The following is a 17,747-nucleotide window of genomic DNA, read 5'->3' as shown; positions in this document are numbered from 1 at the left end:
ATATTAAGGATCATCAGTATTAATGGACTCCTCACTTCCATTGGTTTGTGTCAAATCCCCAGAAAAATAAAAACCATTAGAGTTACAATTTATGGATATTGACAACTATATTTAGTTCCCAGAGAGACTATGAAGTCTCCAAGCTAATCAAACACGGAGAACAGTTTAGGCAGTTTAAAAAAAACACTAAACATATTCTATATTTAGTGGAACGAAGCAATTCCTCTAGAGTTGTTCCTGTTAGTAGGAAAATATATATTGACTACCATAACTACTTGTGTATCCAAATTGCAGATTTTTAGGACTCAGTTATAACTGTATTTATTCCTGTAAATGTAACTTTGGTGCTTCACTGGGGCTAATTATTTTGTTACATATCATGGTTATCCGGTGCAGGTGCCACCTTGTTTCAGAGAAGTAGAACAGAGATCCTAACCACTTAACGCTAAGGCTAAGATTGTGTCATGGATATTTTAAGTAAAAATCATGAATAGGTCATGGGCAATAAAGAAAAATTCAAGAAAGCCCTCCATGGCCAGTTGGGAGCTCCAGGGCTCTCACCACCAATAGGTGGTTGGAGCTCCTGGGTCCCCTCCATCCAGGCTGGGAGCTGCTGGGGTCCTCTTGCCACTGCTGGTGGCTGCGGGAAGCTGCTGGGTACCTCCGCCCCTCGTGGTGGCCAGGAGCTGCCAGGTATCCCCATCGCCACAGCTCCCAGGCACCGTGGGAGGCAGCAGGACCCTACAGCTCCCAGCCACCATGGGCTGAAGTCACGGAGGTCCAAAGATCACACGACACTTTTGCAAAAACAGAGGTGATTAGTCTCAACATGTGGAAAAAATTCTAGCTTTAGTAGTTACATTTTAGTCTATTTAACTCTCCTGTAAAGTTTAAGCATTTTTCACTTCCTACCCCCCAAAAAGTTATGTCATGGAAAACGTGTGCTACCCCAGATTGTATGGCATTATCGTAGCAGGTGAAAGTCCAAGGGTTCTGATGCTCCACTAGCTAATCCAAGAATTAGTTTACAGCATCCATTGACTTTGGTGGGGCTCTATGCAGGTGCACGGGGTTCACTCATGCAGTCCTTACTGAAGGGTCACGGCCTACATACATAAAAGAATTTCAGGATCAGATTAAGATTCATGAATGTCACATAGTACTGTCAATAATAATTATGAATTGAGAAAGGACTGCACATGAAGGAACTCTGATATGAATGCTGGCATGTAAACAAATACACACTGGTCGGTATCAAATGCAAAGGATCCTTTAAAAGGCTGGGAAAAAAGTAAATTCAACTGAGTGCATATAAAGGAAAGAACTTGATTAGAAGCCCAGGCAAATGTAGTATTCATTCCACCAGGACCTAAATGGACAGGCCTAAGAGATTATATATGCTTGTAAGGGTAAATAAAAGATTTACCTGTAACCTAAGGACAAACAGGATCAGAAGTGTTTACATCCTGTTTCTGAATAGGTTTTAAGAAGTTGTCTGAAAGCCAGAAGACTGTTCACTATATATTCTGCGTCTGCATAAGAAAACAGAAATTTACGTTTTTCAGTTTAATTTCCTATGCTTTTTAAAAGAGAACATACACAGAATTCCACCATGTAGAACTACAGTGCGCCGCATGAGGATTATCAGAAGGGTTGGGATCTTTACACTCAGAGCACAAACTTCTAGTACTTGAACTCAAGGAGTAATGGGTACCAGGAACAGGCTGTTATCCTCCATGTGGACCGGCCTCTGTAGGGTAATGAGTCTTTGCCAGTGTGCTTCACAGCTATTTGCTAGACCACCGAAGAAATTCTGAGACTCCGGAATCCTGGGTTTAATTTCAGGTTCTGGAAGGGAGTGTGCTCTAGTTACATAACCATGAATCCTCCTTCCCCAGCCCCACCTTCTGTTTCTAGCCTCCCTTTTCACCCTGGCTCCTGTCTCCAGATCATATCCCGAGTTCCTGTCCCCTTCCCTTCACTTCCTGCCTCCATCTCTCCTCTGCTCCTATTCCCCCTGGGTCCTGCCTCTGTCTCCTCATCCTTTGTTCCTCCCTCCAGCTCTGTATGCTCTTCTCCCTGCTTTGCTCCTGCCCCCAGTACTCCCATCCTCATCTCCTTTCCATGTTCTTCTCCTTGAGTTCAGCTGCTTCCTCCTCTACATTTCTGGGATGGGGGTGGGGGAAGAAGGAGAGAGTTGTATTAATGAAAGCACAGGAGGCTTCTTATTCTCAGTTCTTGTGCTTGGCAGTACAGCAGGCCCAGGCTACTGTGAGGAACAAGGCTAGGAAAAGCTCTGCTCAGCCCCTGCCACTGTTAGGTGTCCATTGTGGGGTAGTACACATGCCATCCAGCAGTACAAAAGCGCTCTGTGGGGATGGAGTACACTCAGTGCAGATGGAATCATCCAAGATTTTAGTTGACAACCTTAAATAACTCTGAGTGTGAGTGAACTGCTATTTTTCTGAAGTTTACAGGCAAGAGTCATGCAGAAAACCCTAAGAAAGTGACTTAACGTAACTATTTGTAAAACCATATAACAGGGAGATGGAGCACATTAATGCTTCCTCTACCCATTGCCTTCTCTTCCATTTGTTTACAAAGATGGGGGGTGGGAGGAATAGCCACTTCTAACTCTTGAAATCGTATCTTAGAAGTTAATAGATTAAGATGCTTGTATATTACTTCAAAGGAAAACCAAATCCTCCATTTAATCATCAAACCACAATAGCATAGGCAGCATTAGTGCAAGCTTCTCCACAGTGCCTCTGCTATTCAAACATGATCTTCAAGTGGAATGATCAAACTGTTTCAATTTTTGAATTTTCTCCTAAGTACATGAAATGGAACCACAATTGGTATCAACTACCATAGAGTTCTGAACAAAAACTGGAATGCCACGCTGTCACAATAATTATCCATGCTCGTGCAAATAGCGTCATCCTTATGTTACCAAAATTATACTTTATTTTCTTTAGAAATAATTTGATATAAAGAAATCTGGTGACAGAACAAAATCAAATTAAATCAGCTCTCCTTTTAGACTATAAGGGTCCTACTAAGCAGAGCGTCTTAACGGTCAAACATTAGCATAAGTTTGACTGCATGTATTTAGGACATAGACCAGTTAATTAAAGATTTTGCCACTTCTACAGCATGTATCAAAATTTTCCAGGAAAGACTTTTCCTCTTTACCTTGGTTAATATAAAAAACTTGCACAAAAGAGTTCAAAATAAAATGAACATGACAAGTCACCAAAACCTAGGAACATTTTAAGTTAAGACTGTCACAGCAACTTTCCCCTTGTACATAGGCAGCATACATTATAAATAACTTGTGCAACTAAGGTGTAAATTTCCTAGAGAGAAATTTAAAAAAAAATTAAAAACTTTAAAAAAGTTTGTGTCAAGACTTCAGTGTTACACCAATGGATAAACTGGTTGTAATTAGTATGCAACGAAATCCTGACCTGGAAACCAAATCTTTTGTGTATATAGCATCTCCTGTACCTTATTCACAATAGAGCAATTATCCACGTGGATCTGCTTGCAAAGGTAGCAACAAAAAGTACAATAGACTGACAAACCTCAACACAATTTTACAGCGTTTCCTAAAATCAGCACATTCCAAAACACAGGTTTCATATAAAAATGATGTGCCATTTTTAAGAAATATACAATATATAGCCATACATGGTAAACAGAGAAATTACTCTTTTTGTCTGAATTTTGTAATTATTTTCCAAGCGTCTCGTTCCCGGGGCCATAGTATTGAGCAATAAGAACTACAACATTACATCACCAAGTCTGTATCATCGCTGTGCTGCTGAGAGGGGAAGTACCAGATGTTAAACGGATACTCTACAATCTCAGCCAGAACAGCACCCAGCCAGCGAACAGTGACCAATCGCCCCCAGAGGTGCAGCTCACACTGAGACCAAGGGGCCAAGCGCAGCGCTGCTAGTGGGGAATGTGGCTGGTACAGAGACACCTCCCCCAGCACAAAGCGCTGCTGAGCGGCTGGCACCTACCGCACACCGGGCAGGAGATGGGGGGAGAGATCCGCCCCCAAGGGATGGGACAAACGAGTGGGGAAAGGGGTCTGATACCCCGCTCCCTCCCCCTCCCCAGCCCGGCCTCCCCGAGCGGAGCACCCCTCCCAGCGGGGCCGCCCCTTGTAGACCGGACCGGACCTCACCTCCCCGCGGGACAGCGCACTACCCCGAGACGTAGAGATGCCCCTTCCCTGGCGGCCGGTTGCCCCATCACGCAGGCGGAAGTGCCACCAGCGAAGACCCGACAGCCCCGCCCCCGTCCCGAGCGGAAGGGGCGGGATCCGGCGGGGGGCGGTGCTCGCGTTCTGTGAGAGGCAGGCGGAGCTGTGGTTTCTGCCCTATCAGCAGCGCCGGAGGCGGGGGCGGGGCCGTGCTGGCCTTTAGCCCTGCGTGGGCGGGGCTGTGCCGGGAAGCATCCCCAGCGAGACGGAGGGGGCGGGACCAGTGGGGGCGAGAAGGCCCATTGCCCCGGCCCCCATTGCTCGTTACTCCGCAGAGGGTCTTGGGCAGTGACCCCTCAGGTAGCCATGGCAGCCTGAGGCCCAGGACCCTTCGTGAGCCAGCCCATAGGCAGCCCCACCACTGGCACTTACCCCTGGGCCAAGGCAAACCAGGGCACAGTCATACCCCTCCCTACAGACGCCACCCAACTCTGTGCTAGCAAGGCCTGGTCTAGTGCCAAGCTGTGTCCCTGCGCTCTGCCAAACAACTGCCCACAGTGCCCCCGGGTACCAGATTCTTCTTCACTTCCTGTCCTAATAAACCACCCAGTCACATGCCTTTGGACCCTGGGCAGCTCCCCCAGAGGTGGCTGCCTCTGCTGAGGGGGGTTTAGCTGCCTAGCAGTTTGGTATGAAAGGTGCGCTCTAGAAGGACACGTTTATTATTACTTGAAGCGACATCAGCCTGCATTAGAAACTGCTGCCTTATGCTACGGCACCAAAGCTAGGGCGCCAGATGGGAGTTAAAGTAATCCCCATTGGCCCTTTTGTTAAACTTACCCTAGAGGTCTACCTAAACAGAACAACCTTGAAATTAGAGTCCAGTAGTTCAAGGCTGTGGTTCACTACTCATTGTAGAACTGGACCTGTCGAGTAACCCAGACTTCTTCACCCCTTTGATCTGTGAAAGGGCGTGCAAACCCCAGAGATGCAGTAGCAGTATCTTTTCTGCAGGTTGTATGAGGAGAAAGGGCTCTTACAAGTCCTGAACTAGTTCAATGGAAGGGCTAAGTGAGAAGTGTTGATTAGTTTCTCCCTTTCCTGAAGTGGAGGAGCATCAGCAGAGCAGGCCTGTACAGAAAGTGTATGTAAGTAGGGATAAGGGAGTAAAGGAAAAGGCCCTGCAGGAAAACATGAAGGGTTTTCATCCTCTTTTACTGTTCAGATTTTCAGTTATAACTAAGTTATCTTAAAGTAGGTTTTAGCATTTAATTATAACAAATACAGCCATTCCAGTTTACTTTTGACAAATCAGTTTTGATAATCCAGTTTGATATTTTTGGCTCTTATACACATCATCTAAAATTAAAAAAAAAAACAGACAATGAAAGTGCTGAAGATTTCTGACAAGCACTGAGCAGAATTTTCCTCAGTCCCACAAACCTGCACCTGAATAATCCTATTAAACTCTGTAATACATGCATAAAAAGGGAGAATTTGCTGAAAAGACCTGCTGTCTCATCTAACACTAATGTCTATTTTCATATCATGGAACTAGTACATAATATTTCTTTATCTTTGAAGTGTGCCATTTTAGCTTCATTACTCTTCCTGGTACCTATATAAGAAAAAATGAGTAAACTGGCAGGTAGCCAAGAGCTTTCAGTCAGGTATTTATTTGAAATGGTTCAAAGAGCAGGGGTGTACAGCTCAGGTAACCTGTGAGACCATAATGAAGTACCAGAATTTTAGGTGCCTCCAGAGTTATAAATAATCTGATAAAGGGGAAACTGAGGCAGGATTACTTAAGGGGGCCAATTTTGGGGGGAGCAGAAGGTGTCCAAGAAAGAAATTACTTTTTCCCATAGTCTTTTCATTAATATACAGTGTCTTTGCAACATCATAATGTGCTCTGAGGAACTTGCACAACGTACCTTTATTGGTTATATAGCCACCCCCGCGCCTACCACAAGCTTAATACATTCTAGCTTCAGTAGTAATAACAAACGTTGGTGCTAATATAAATCCATCAAAGTTAATGGAATGCCACCAGCAGACATATTGGTCTGTATCTTTGTAGCCTTTGTTTTCTGAGACCTCTCATTTATAACACTGAACCTGATTCTGCAATCCGTATATGTGCACAAATCCCAGTGAAATCAAAGGGAGTTTGGTATTCTGACCCATTTATTGTTCCATGCATAACTTACACCACTGGGTAAGTGTGATGCTCTGTACCTTGGGGGAACACCCTGCATCCCCATGTTCATCCTTATAATATGATTGTGTGGTATCCAATGCAAAGTTTGTCATGTCAGGTGTCTTCGGAAATCTCAGGATCATAGGCACTGACTTCCTCTCTTTTCCATGGTTGCTCGACTCCCCCGCAGGCTGCCCCCAGCCCTGCCTCCACTCCACCCCTTCCATGAGGCCCCATCCCTGCCCCATCCACATTCCAACCCCTTCTCCAAAGTCCCACCCCACCTCCGCCCCCTCCCTGCCCCTATTCCGACTCCATCCCCAAATCCTCAGCCCGGCCCTGCCCCTTCCCCGCCTCCTGCCCTAAGTGCACCATGGTCCCGCTCCTCCTTCCACTCCCAGAGCATGCTAACGCTGCCACACAGCTGTTTGGCGGTGGCTGGGCGGGAAGCGCTGGGAGGTAGGTGGAGGAGTGGGAACAGGGCATGCTCAGAGAAGGAGGAAGAAGAAGTGGGGTGGGGGTGAGGGGAGCTTGGCTGCTAGTGGGTGCAGAGCACCCACTAATTTTTCCCCTTTGGTGCTCCGAACCCAGAGCACCCATGGTGTCAGCGCCTATGTTCATGGTGCACTGAACATTATTGTTATAGTAATGTTATAGGTTAGAACTTCATATATATAGTTATGAGGCTGAAAATGTGTCCTCATGGCTTAAAACAAGCCTGAACAAAAGCTCTCCAGGAGCAGAGGCCCAGGCAAAACTCTCCAAGAGCAGAGGGGCAGTTCACACTTCATCAGACCAGCCACACGGAACAAAGGACACTGGCCTAGTCAGCAACAAACGATCTGTTGAACTCGCCAGTAAGTCATCCCCCTTCCCTCAGTCAGTTTGGGACTACGATGAGGTAATGCTCATCTGAATCTGAAGGCAGGGAGCAAAGAAAGGACATGATAAAAGGGAGAGATGTTTGCCATGTTCTCTCTCTCTTTCACCTCCATCTACAGCCACCACAACCACCAAACGACTGAAACACTGATCAAAGGGGAAAGCCTGGCTGAAGGGCAACCAGCCAGCCTGTGGTGAGAAGTATCTATGTTTGTAAGGGCACTGAAAGTGTTAAGATCAGCCTAGAATGTATCTTGCTTTTATTTAATTTGACCAAATCTGGCATCTTGTGCTTTGACTTATAATCACTTAAAATCTATCTTTTGTAGTTAATAACTTTGTTTGTTTATTCTACCTGAAGCAGTGCGTTTGGTTTGAAGCATGTCAGAGACTCCCCTTGGGATAACAAGCCTAGTGCACATCAATTTATTTGTTAAATTGATGAACTCACATAAGCTTGCAGCATCCAGCGGGCATAACTGGACCCTGCAAGATGGCATTTCCTAGGGTTGTGTCTGGGACCGGAGATATTGGCTAGTATCATTCGGTTGCACACTCCAAGCAGCAGCTGGCCAAAAGTGCTCACTCATGTAGCTGGGAGCAGCTTACATGCTAGAGGCTGTGCGTGAAAAGCCCGGGAGTGGGGATTCTCACAGCAGAGCTGCGTAAGTTAGGCTCCCAGAGTCGAGGATTAGAGTGATCTGGCAGATCACAGTCCAGATAAACACCAGGGGAATGTCACAGTAAGACATCAATTTATTGGGCCTAGAGCCTTCCATAGCTGTTGAACCCACTTAAACCAGGTCTGAATTAGACCAAGTCTGAACTGGCCCACTGAGTCTTGTAGCCTTAAAAGAAAAAGTTGCTGCACTGTATGACCAAAGTACAATTTTTACCTTATTCCCCCTCTCAGCTGATTGATTGTAGTAATAATGTTTCCCCCTCTGTGGTACACCCTGGGACCTTAATTTGTCACAGTCTCCCCCGAACAATTGAGCAGGTGGTGGCCTACAGGCGAGCCAGCAAAGCCAGACATTGTCTTGTAGAAAACTCTCAAGCTAAGCATGCCTCAAACACTTTTCTAGAGCAACCAGGTCTAGAACTGAGAGATTATTTCAGCCTCCAAGTCTGTTCAGACCGGTGACTTCCCCTTAGAATGCTAACAAGGGTTCCTATTAGTTCTAAACATGATGGTTATTTTTATGATATGGACACTGGAGGGTGACCACCAAACTCTTAATCCAAAACTGTATGAAAACCAGCAACCTGGAACTGAAAGGCTCCATATCCCATTCCAAGGCCTCTGACTTCAAACCCCTTTCATCACTCTCCTAATGTGCATGGACACTGGCAAGCATTGATCGTTGACCTCTCTGGTAACACTGCCAACCCATTAAAGAGGCCCATTAGTTCCAGTTGTAACTGATTTTTTTTGGAAACTGGACTGAAACTACTAATTCACATAAGGCCACTGAACAGCCTTCAGCTACTAATTTCAGTCATCTCATTCACCTTTCAGTTAGTGACATAGGTAGCAAAAAATTCCATCTCCCACGGCCAATCCCCTGAGCCTTCCAGTTCCCTACAGATTTTAAGCACTTTCTGACTATTTTCCAGTGAAGCTGATATTTCATGTGGTTTCCAGAGGTACTTAGGACTTAATTCTATTCACTGTTTTCTCCCCACACTTTTGTATGTCAGCAATGGATTGTTCATACATACATTCCCTGTCCTATGTAATATTGTCTAATATTATATGTTTTCATGCCTATTTTTTTAACAGCTTGTGGGCAAAAGCTTGTAAGGATGGTCCTATGAAAGACTTTGCCATTTTCACTAATTTGAATGTATGAGGTTTCCACAGGACCCAAAGGGTATAGCGTAAGCAATAAAGGGAAACCATTTTTTGCAGGACTCGCTTTGTTACCGCATTAGTTATATGCTCATAATATGGTACCAGGAACAGTGCTCAAATCATAGAAAAAAAGTAGGGGACTCCTGAATGTCAAGTGGCTTGCTTTAATGTAACCAGCAGTGAGAAGGGAGTCAAAAGACAGAAGTGAGATAGCCCCTAAATGCAGGAGGAGGGCCCACCTCCCAAATTTCCATACCTGTGAGGATGGGGCTGAAGGTTCTGTGATGAAATTTAGAGAACAGTGTATTAGAGGAAGAACAAATAAGCCCCAACAAGAAGCAAACAACAAAACACAGAACTTGAGGTGTACCTAAGCCACGCATGTGCCTCCTAGATTCTGGTTCAGCTGTACACTGTTCTGGTCCAGTTCCTAGCATAATAAGTTAGAGCAGGCTGAAGGTGGTTCCAAATTCTGTTGGCTGCTAGTGACCCTGTATCCCAGTGGGCAGATTCAGCATCTGGGGCAATCGAAAACCCTTCCACATACTCCTGTCCTTATTAATCAAACAGAAGATTAAAAGGCTCAAAAAATTACAAACCACTAAGGCCTAGATCCTTTTCCACTTTCTACCAGTGATGAAGGGAAGAGAATACATGCTCTCAAGATAGTATGGAGAGTATCCAAAGACCCTGCCAGGTCTTTCTCTACTATGGGCAAACTGTCTCTAGTTATAGCTGGCATCTCTTGCAACCTGCGGTCACATGACTCCTGTCATGCGCTCTCTGAACTTAGTCTCCTTAATTTAAAGGGAAAAATCTTGGAACAGATGCAGGGATGCATGCTGCCTTCACAGCCTGAAAGGTGCCAAAGGGCCACGTCTGGGTTGTGAGTTCAATCCTTGAGGGGGCCATTTAAGGATTTGAGGATTGGTCCTGCTTTGAGCAGGGGGTTGGACTAGATGATCTCCTGAGGTCCCTTCCAACCCTAATATTCTATGATTCTATGCATGTGGCCCAGGACCAGCACCTGATTACAGGCCCCAATGTGCGGTTACAACAGCTGTGGATTTTCAGGGGTTAGAACTGTGGCCATGCGCCTTATACCAGCTATAGGGATAGAAGTAACAGAGAAACATCTATGCTGGCCCTGCCCTGGTTATGCTGGCTGTAGGGCTGTTCTGGACTGCTGGCCTGGCACAAACCACTGGGAAGAACCTAGGTCATTAGGTTTTATTGTGAGTTTTCACTGGTAGTGGTGTTGTTATTCTCCCCTGTTTCATTGTTTAACAGCTATTTTCATAAATTGCCAAATTACTGTATAGAAAAGTGACAAATAGCACAATTCGATACTTTTTTTCCTAAATGTAACTTTAATTTAGTCATTAAATTTCAAAATTAGAGACTGCCTTTGCCTGCTTAAATTTGGTGTATTTTTAAAAGATTGAGCTAAACATTTTGTGCTTTATTTAACAGCAATTTCCAACAAACCTCATTCAGTCACTTCATGTTATGTCACTTCATGCCACATGAAGTGACTTGATTGATAGGACTGAGTTTGACATGTTGTGGCAACGTAGGTGTCTCAGCCTAAGAATTTAAACCAAATGCTATAATACAGCTGTTTAAAACAATTACAAGTTTTAATTATGGGGTAGAGCTTTACATTAATAACAAAACCACTGATACTCAGTGTTATATTAGGCCAATGTTAAGAGTTTTAAATCAGAAAATTCAGAGTTAAGGTTCCCATAGAAATCTTAACGCTCCCTGCTTATATTTTACAATAAGGTCACAATATATATGCAATGATACAAAATGGGATATATAAACTTAAAGGGTATTTTTAATACTTCCATAAAATAAGTAATACTATTAAAAGTAGGTACAGTCATTTGAAATGTGTATGTCTCAAAAAAAAAAAACATATACAACAATACAGGCCCTAGGTGAATAAAGAGCAAATTGAGGATTATCCTGGCTTGTGAAGACTCTATTCCAGCAAAAAAACTAAACCTGGTAACTATGCATCCAAAACTAGCAGGGCTAACTAACTGAAGATGAATCTACTTGCCTTCTATTTATTTATTTATTTATTTATTAATTTTTGCCAGTAGCACTGTAATCCTACATGAGAACTGTAATCAACAGTCTGGTGCACAAGAATACACTTGCTCCATACATTCCATTATAATTTTGGTAATCTTTCATCAAAGTATTGACCAGTTTTAGTTTTTTAAATCTCCGTAGTTAATTGCAAGGCACAATACTGCTATTGGTACCAGCCAGCTACTGCCTCTTTTTGACTCCCATAAACAGAAATTACAGGCTAGAAGAAAAGGAGCTGGATGGCTTAGAGCTAATGGGATTGGTAATGAGAATACAGTGGCTGTTTGTCATGGCAAAAAAATGGTAGGTCATTTGTCACAGCATATGTACTGAACTGAAATCTTTGGAAAATAAAATAAATGGGGAAAAAAGCAAGTTGAATATTTAGTAATAAGTGGCTATTCTGAGGTTTCAGGAGTTTCAGTGTCACCCCTTGTGTTTTCACAGTATTTGGTTTAGATTATTGCCCATAGTATCACCTACACAATCCATTTGAATTAAACACATGTGATTTATTAGGTGTTCCCAAATGAGTCATTCCTCTGTTCCAACTGAAAATGAAGCTGTTTTCAGATTTAAAAAAAAAAGGCTGCCCTTAAACTTTGCCTACTCTACTATTAGTGTAAGTTTCCACTGTTCTAGCTCTATTTGTTTCATCACATTGGGCCAGGGTTAGAGTTGCCATCCATCCCAGATTTTAAGGGACTGTCCCAAATTCCTGAGCAATGTTGCTTATTCAGAACTGATCTGGGATCTCAAAATGTTCCTAATTCATGGCAAACTACTTTCTCTCTTTATTAGGGCACCATTTCAGAATGATAGCATTTTACACCTACTCTGCAGAGATTTAAAAGGAGTATGTGGGGGGAGGGGGTAGAGGGAAGGCAACTTACAAGCAAGCCCATGGTTCCTGCTCCAAAAGCTTAAATTCTGAAAATAGTCCAGAACAAACTTTTAAAACAAACTCAGTTTAATACTTCACACCATTATTTCAACATGTTTTTACTTCTTGAAAGTTGGCAGGACTAGCTAGAGTATGCCTTCTAGGAGCAGTATTTGAAGGAACTCCTTTAGACTGTAGATGCTCCTACCCCTTTAAGATAGTTCCAAGGGAATCTGTTGGCAAGGGAAGCTCCACCAAAGCCATGTTTACAGACAACAGTAGGGGAGCAGGCGACAGTGCAGAGGGACAGAGTTTCTGTGCAGGTGGCCCTACCCTAGAGTGGATCCCATGGGTCTCTGGGTTTTGGAAATCAAACCCTACCGTCATTCAGATCAGGTTCACAGTTTTCCACCCACAGGTTTTTCCACTGGAAGGAGCAGCGTGGCCTTCAGTTCTTACATAAGCAAAGTTGTCATGGAAATCAATGAAAGTTTTATAGCTGAATAAGGAGTTCAGGCTTTTGGACCATTGTGTTTAGACAAAATTCTGTTCTAGAGAGACACTGACTTTTGCAAGGTCACATGCCAAGGACTGCACATGTTTATGTGCAATCACTGCCCCTGATTTTAAGATTACAGTCTAGCCCAGTGGGAGTTACACATGGGAGTCTCCATGCATCCTGATGAGAATATACCCCAGGAGTGGTAAATTTCACCTATGTAACTTTGTATCCCAGTTTATCCCTGGTCTTCTCCTCAACAAAAATGCTGGTCATATAATCCTATGACAGATACGACTTACTGATAAACTACACTCATAACTAATAGAATATGAAACATGACACAGTTATATTCATTTCCCCCCCACCCCCAAAGATGAAAAGTCAGTAGTTCATTCAGTGAACCACTCCAAAGCACGAGAGCATGGGTGATAGCTAATGACATCATAATCCACTCAACAGTCTTTATGCTTACCATGTCATTGGAACCTCTTGTGCTGTGAGTATGGCTTTGCAGCAGTTACTTTTGTAATAGCCTCTGTGCATCTTGGGGACAATTATTAATGTGACTGTCTGTCTGTTCTTCACCAGGCCTTTTATTCACTTAATATAGGGCTACATGTCTCTAATGGCAGCTGCTGTGTTTGCGATTTCATAGTGTGTAATAACAGGTCTGTCTTGGGAGATGGGAATATTGCAGGCAGGGAGCTAGCGTGTGCACACACGTTTGAAGTCTCTGGCTCAAGAATATGACATTGCTACCTCTGTGGAAGGGGTGGGGCAATTTTGGTTGTATCTAGGATGCATTTTTCAACTAAATAATTTTAGTTGGAAAAAAAAATAAATGAGATGAGCATTGCTCATGGTTGGTCTTTTTAATGTTAATCCTTAAGTGGCTAATTCCTAGGAGTTAGAGTGCCTGGGTTCTGGTAAACTTACTAGGATTGTGGGGGAGGGCGGGTTTGTGGCTGCTGAGAGCCTAGTAGATTAAGAATCATGCTTGCAGTGATCTTCCAGACTCACCTGACCTCGACCTCTGACCTGCCATCCCAATACAACCCACTTCCCCCTGCTGGCAATGCCTGACAAGTAAGTCTTTTAGGCTGACAACCAGCAGGGAAAGTGGGTTGGATCAGAAGTTGAACTCTCATATGGGGGGAAAATGTCAGAGTCTGGAGAGAGGCTGTACAAGAAACTAGGAGGGATGGTGGGGAGAATGAGACCAGCAGTCCACTGGGAGGAGAGGATTTCTGGCACTTGGCAGGGGCCTCATTCTGTTGTGGGAAAGGAGAACAAGATAGCCAGGAGGGAAGTGGTGCTCCAGATGGGGAGACCAGACGAAGCACTAACGACAAATATACTCTTCTTTAGCTCACTGTGACTTAAAATATTTTCCCTACTTTAAATGGTAATTGCACTGATTAGCCTTTGCTTTTTAGTGCTGTTGATCATTTAATGACTGTCTTAGAAGATACGGCTACTGCGTTTCTTTTACAGTATGTTGAACGGGATATTACCATGCTGCTGATCAGCACCTGTTGCCACTAGTCTCCGTGAATGAAAATGACAGCTGAGAATGTTGGCAAAATTCAAGTAAACAAGGCAACATTGGTTCAGTTGCTCAGATTTCTGAGAGCAAAGTTTCTGTTTTAATGACAATGGCTGAAGGGAATGTGTTGCTCGCAAAGGACCCTGAAGGTTCTGAGACATGTACAGCTGAGGTCCCTACAGTGAAAGACATAGAGCAGCTTTTGAACTCTGGATTATCTTCTTGTAACCACACTGATGAAGTATGGCCTAACCTCTTCTTAGGAGATCTGTAAGTATAACTTTATGGAATGGCTCAGTAGAATTTAAGAGCAACACAGTACTTTTTGCCTCTTTCAGACTGCTATAATTCTGGAGCTCCTGTTTATTTTGGGCATGACTTATGAATATTACATTGAGGCAGTTCTTGGTTGTCTTACTTGATGAAGGTTTGAACAGTGCAGTCCTTAAAATCGATTTCGGATAAAAATTATGATTGGGTAGTTAATTGTTGTGTAGTCTGGAGAAACAATGTCTTAATTTCTGCCCTAGAAAATGCAACCACAAAAGTTTTCTTACTATGTAAATATCTCTGCAAATCTATTTGTTTATGTTTGTCTTTTCCTTAGAGTTACAGCTCACAACAGATTTGGTTTATGGAAGATGGGCATTACCCATGTTTTAAATGCTGCCCATGGCACAATGTTTTGCCAAGGAGGCCAAGACTTTTATGGCACTACCATTGATTACTATGGCATACCAGCCTATGACCTTCCAGACTTCGACATAAGCCAATACTTTTTCTCTGCAGCAGAGTTTATACATAAAGCCTTGAACACACCAGGAGGTATGAAATCATTGCTGTTCAGTTTGGTTTTAGATTACATGCTATTTTGACAGGTTGGTCCCGCAAGTTTGGTCTACAACCACATCTAGAGGGTGATACCCATTAACTCATGGTCACCTGCTCACTCTCTGGAGCACTCACCACCCACTCTTTGGAGGGTGGGTGCAACCGGTGCTCAGCACCTTTTCCTTCCCAGCCCCAGTATCTCAAAAGAACCAAGGGAGGATGCAGAGAAGTGAAGGGGAGAAAAAAGACCAAACTCACAGTAGAAAGGGTGAGGAGAGATTGGGGTAGAAAATAAAGGAGAGAAAAATCCAAGTGAAAATAGCGGGGAAGAAAGGCTGAATCTAGAAGAGGAAAAATGAACATGTAAAATGGATGCAAATTACTGACACCATGAATCCTGCCGAGAGCAAAGCTACAATACTACAGTATATAGAAAGGACGTATGAGGCTAGGACAAGAAAGAGGAAAGGAGGGGGAAAGAATAAGGGTGCATAGCTAAAAGACATTTAGAAAGCAGCAAAGAATCCTGTGGCATGACATGCATCTGAGGAAGTGGGTATTCACCCACGAAAGCTCATGCTCCAAAACGTCTGTTAGTCTATAAGGTGCCACTGGATTCTTTGCTGCTTTTACAGATCCAGACTAACACGGCTACCCTCTGATACTTGACATTTAGAAAGGTAGCCCAGTTTTAAACCTATTATTCTGTAACGTGATTTCATAGAATCATAGAATCCTGGGACTGGAAGGGACCTCAAGAGGTTATCTAGTCCAGTCCCCTGCACTCATGGAAGGACTGAATATTATGTAAACCATCTCTGACAGGTGTTTTGGCCTGATATATTCATTTTCTGTACAAAAAGCTCATAGACATGGTCCAAGAGGGATAAGAACATAAGAACAACCATAGTGGGTCAGACCAATGGTCCATCTAGCCCAGTATCCTGGCTTCAGACAGTGGCAAATGCTAGGTGCTTCAGAGGGAATGAACAGAACATGCGATCGAGTGATCTTTTCCCTGTTGTCCACTCCCTGCTTGTGGCATCAGAGGCTAGGGACACCCAGAGCATGGGGTTGCATCCCTGACTATCTTGGCTAATAGCCACTGATGGATTTATCCTCTGTGAGCTTATCTAGTTCTTTTTGAACCTGGTTATATTTTGGCCTTCACAACATCCTCTGGCAACAAGTTCCACAGGTTGACTGTGCATTGTGTGCCACCCCTGTGTTTTGTTTATTTATTTTTATTAGTCATGCTTGTATTCAGCCTTAGCTGATCTGTTGTCTCAATGTATTATATATTGTAAAAAATACATTTTTAAATAAACATAAATGTGTAAAGAGACAGACAGCCTTATCCGACAGCCCTTACTCATGTAAGGAGTCTCATTCATTGCTAAGGAATTCTCCCACTGTGAGTAAGGGCTGCAGGATTGGGCCAAGAAGGATAATACTCAGCACTACAGAAACCTTCAATGCATTGTACAAAATCTATGAATAACCTCTTTGACAGTGCCTAGAATAAGTGGGCTGGGTCCTTAGGCACTACCACAATAGAATAACAATTAACAATAGTCCACAAAGGGCAGATCCTCATTTAGCGGCAATATACCTCTTATTTATCTTGTAGTTTAGCTTGTGTTTTCTCCATCCATCCAGGCCCAATCTTACAACCCTTATTTATAGGGGTAGCCCCCATTGATTTCAAGTAAACATGGTCTACATTCTTTGTTCCTAGATGTATATATTTGCATTTAGCCATATTAAAATGCATACAGTTTGCTTAAGCCTCAATTTACCAAGTGATCCAGATCGCTCTAAATCAGTGACCTGTCCTCTTCACTATTTACCACTCCAATTTTTGTGTCATCTGCAAACTTTATCAGTGATGATTTGGGTCATGGACAAAAAGTGTTAAATAGCACAGGGCAAACAATGAATGTCTGCGGGACCCCACTGGAAACACATCCACTAAGTGACAATTCCTCACTTCTATTACATTTTGAGAGCGAGCAGTAACCAGTTTTAATCCATTTAATGGGTGCCATGTTAATTTGATATCATTCTTGGTTTTATAAAATCAAAATGTCATGTGATACGTAGCCAAACACCTTGCAGAAATCTAAGTATATTACATCAACACTGTTACCTTTATCAACCAAATTTGTAATCTTATCAAAAAGAGATATTAAGTATGAATAAGTGTTACTTTTGTGAGCAGGATTATTAGCAGTTCATGTGATGTATCTACCAGGGTTAGAAATCAAACTTGTTAACCTAACTACTTTGTTCAGAGTCTCTGGGATTTTTTCTCCCATTTAATTTAAACTTCATCTGACATATTGCTGATCTTCCATGGCCATAACTTGCTTTCATTTTCTCTTACTAGCTAAAATTTTGGTGCACTGTGCGGTTGGAATAAGCAGGTCAGCTTCTTTGGTGTTGGCATATCTCATGATAAATCATCACCTCCCCTTGATCAAAGCCATCAAAGCAGTGAAGGAACATCGATGGATTTCACCCAATAGAGGGTTTCTAAAACAGCTGCGAAATTTGGACATTCAGCTACGGCAAACAAGAGGCTGTTGATCAGTGAATAGATCCAAACTATCTTTAAGTTACTTTCTAGGAATGTTCTCATGAAAATTTGGTCTTCAGAATCACTGCACTTATTAAATGTATCTACTAGCAATACACTTTGGCGACAAATAAAAATACATACTAGA

General features: G+C 43.1%; 2 protein-coding genes across 4 annotated transcripts in view; one reads left to right on the top strand and one right to left on the bottom strand.

The window, feature by feature from the left end:
- SAMD8 (sterile alpha motif domain containing 8) overlaps window positions 1-4,312 on the bottom strand; it is a 33,708-nt gene extending 29,396 nt beyond the window's left edge. Inside the window, exons 1-2 of one of the 3 annotated variants that reach the window (XM_050960237.1) lie at window positions 4,199-4,289; window positions 1,427-1,532 (exon numbers count right to left, since the gene is read on the bottom strand). The gene's annotated coding sequence lies outside the window, so the exon portion shown is untranslated. Of the gene's footprint in view, window positions 1-1,426; window positions 1,533-4,198 lie in introns of all 3 variants that reach the window. The other 2 variants (XM_050960239.1, XM_050960238.1) reach the window with 2 other exon arrangements.
- Window positions 4,313-14,267: 9,955 nt separating this feature from the next.
- Window positions 14,268-17,747, top strand: LOC127054270 (dual specificity protein phosphatase 13-like). Its single transcript, XM_050960349.1, has 3 exons — window positions 14,268-14,460; window positions 14,798-15,015; window positions 17,411-17,747. The coding sequence occupies exons 1-3, from the start codon at window positions 14,294-14,296 to the stop codon at window positions 17,608-17,610; spliced, it is 585 nt and encodes a 194-aa protein (XP_050816306.1). The 5' UTR covers window positions 14,268-14,293; the 3' UTR covers window positions 17,611-17,747.

This window comes from Gopherus flavomarginatus, chromosome 6 (genome assembly GCF_025201925.1).
Source record: "Gopherus flavomarginatus isolate rGopFla2 chromosome 6, rGopFla2.mat.asm, whole genome shotgun sequence".
NCBI classification, from domain to species: Eukaryota; Metazoa; Chordata; order Testudines; family Testudinidae; genus Gopherus; species Gopherus flavomarginatus.
This window is presented reverse-complemented; position numbering and strand designations above follow the sequence as displayed.

Bases quoted from the DNA above. Each gene is read 5' to 3' on its own strand.
- LOC127054270 (XM_050960349.1), top strand. From the start codon at position 14,294: ATGACAATGGCTGAAGGGAATGTGTTGCTCGCAAAGGACCCTGAAGGT. The intron at 14,461-14,797 runs GTAAGTATAACT...TCTTTTCCTTAG, and splicing joins AACCTCTTCTTAGGAGATCT to AGTTACAGCTCACAACAGAT. The intron at 15,016-17,410 runs GTATGAAATCAT...TTCTCTTACTAG, and splicing joins AGCCTTGAACACACCAGGAG to CTAAAATTTTGGTGCACTGT.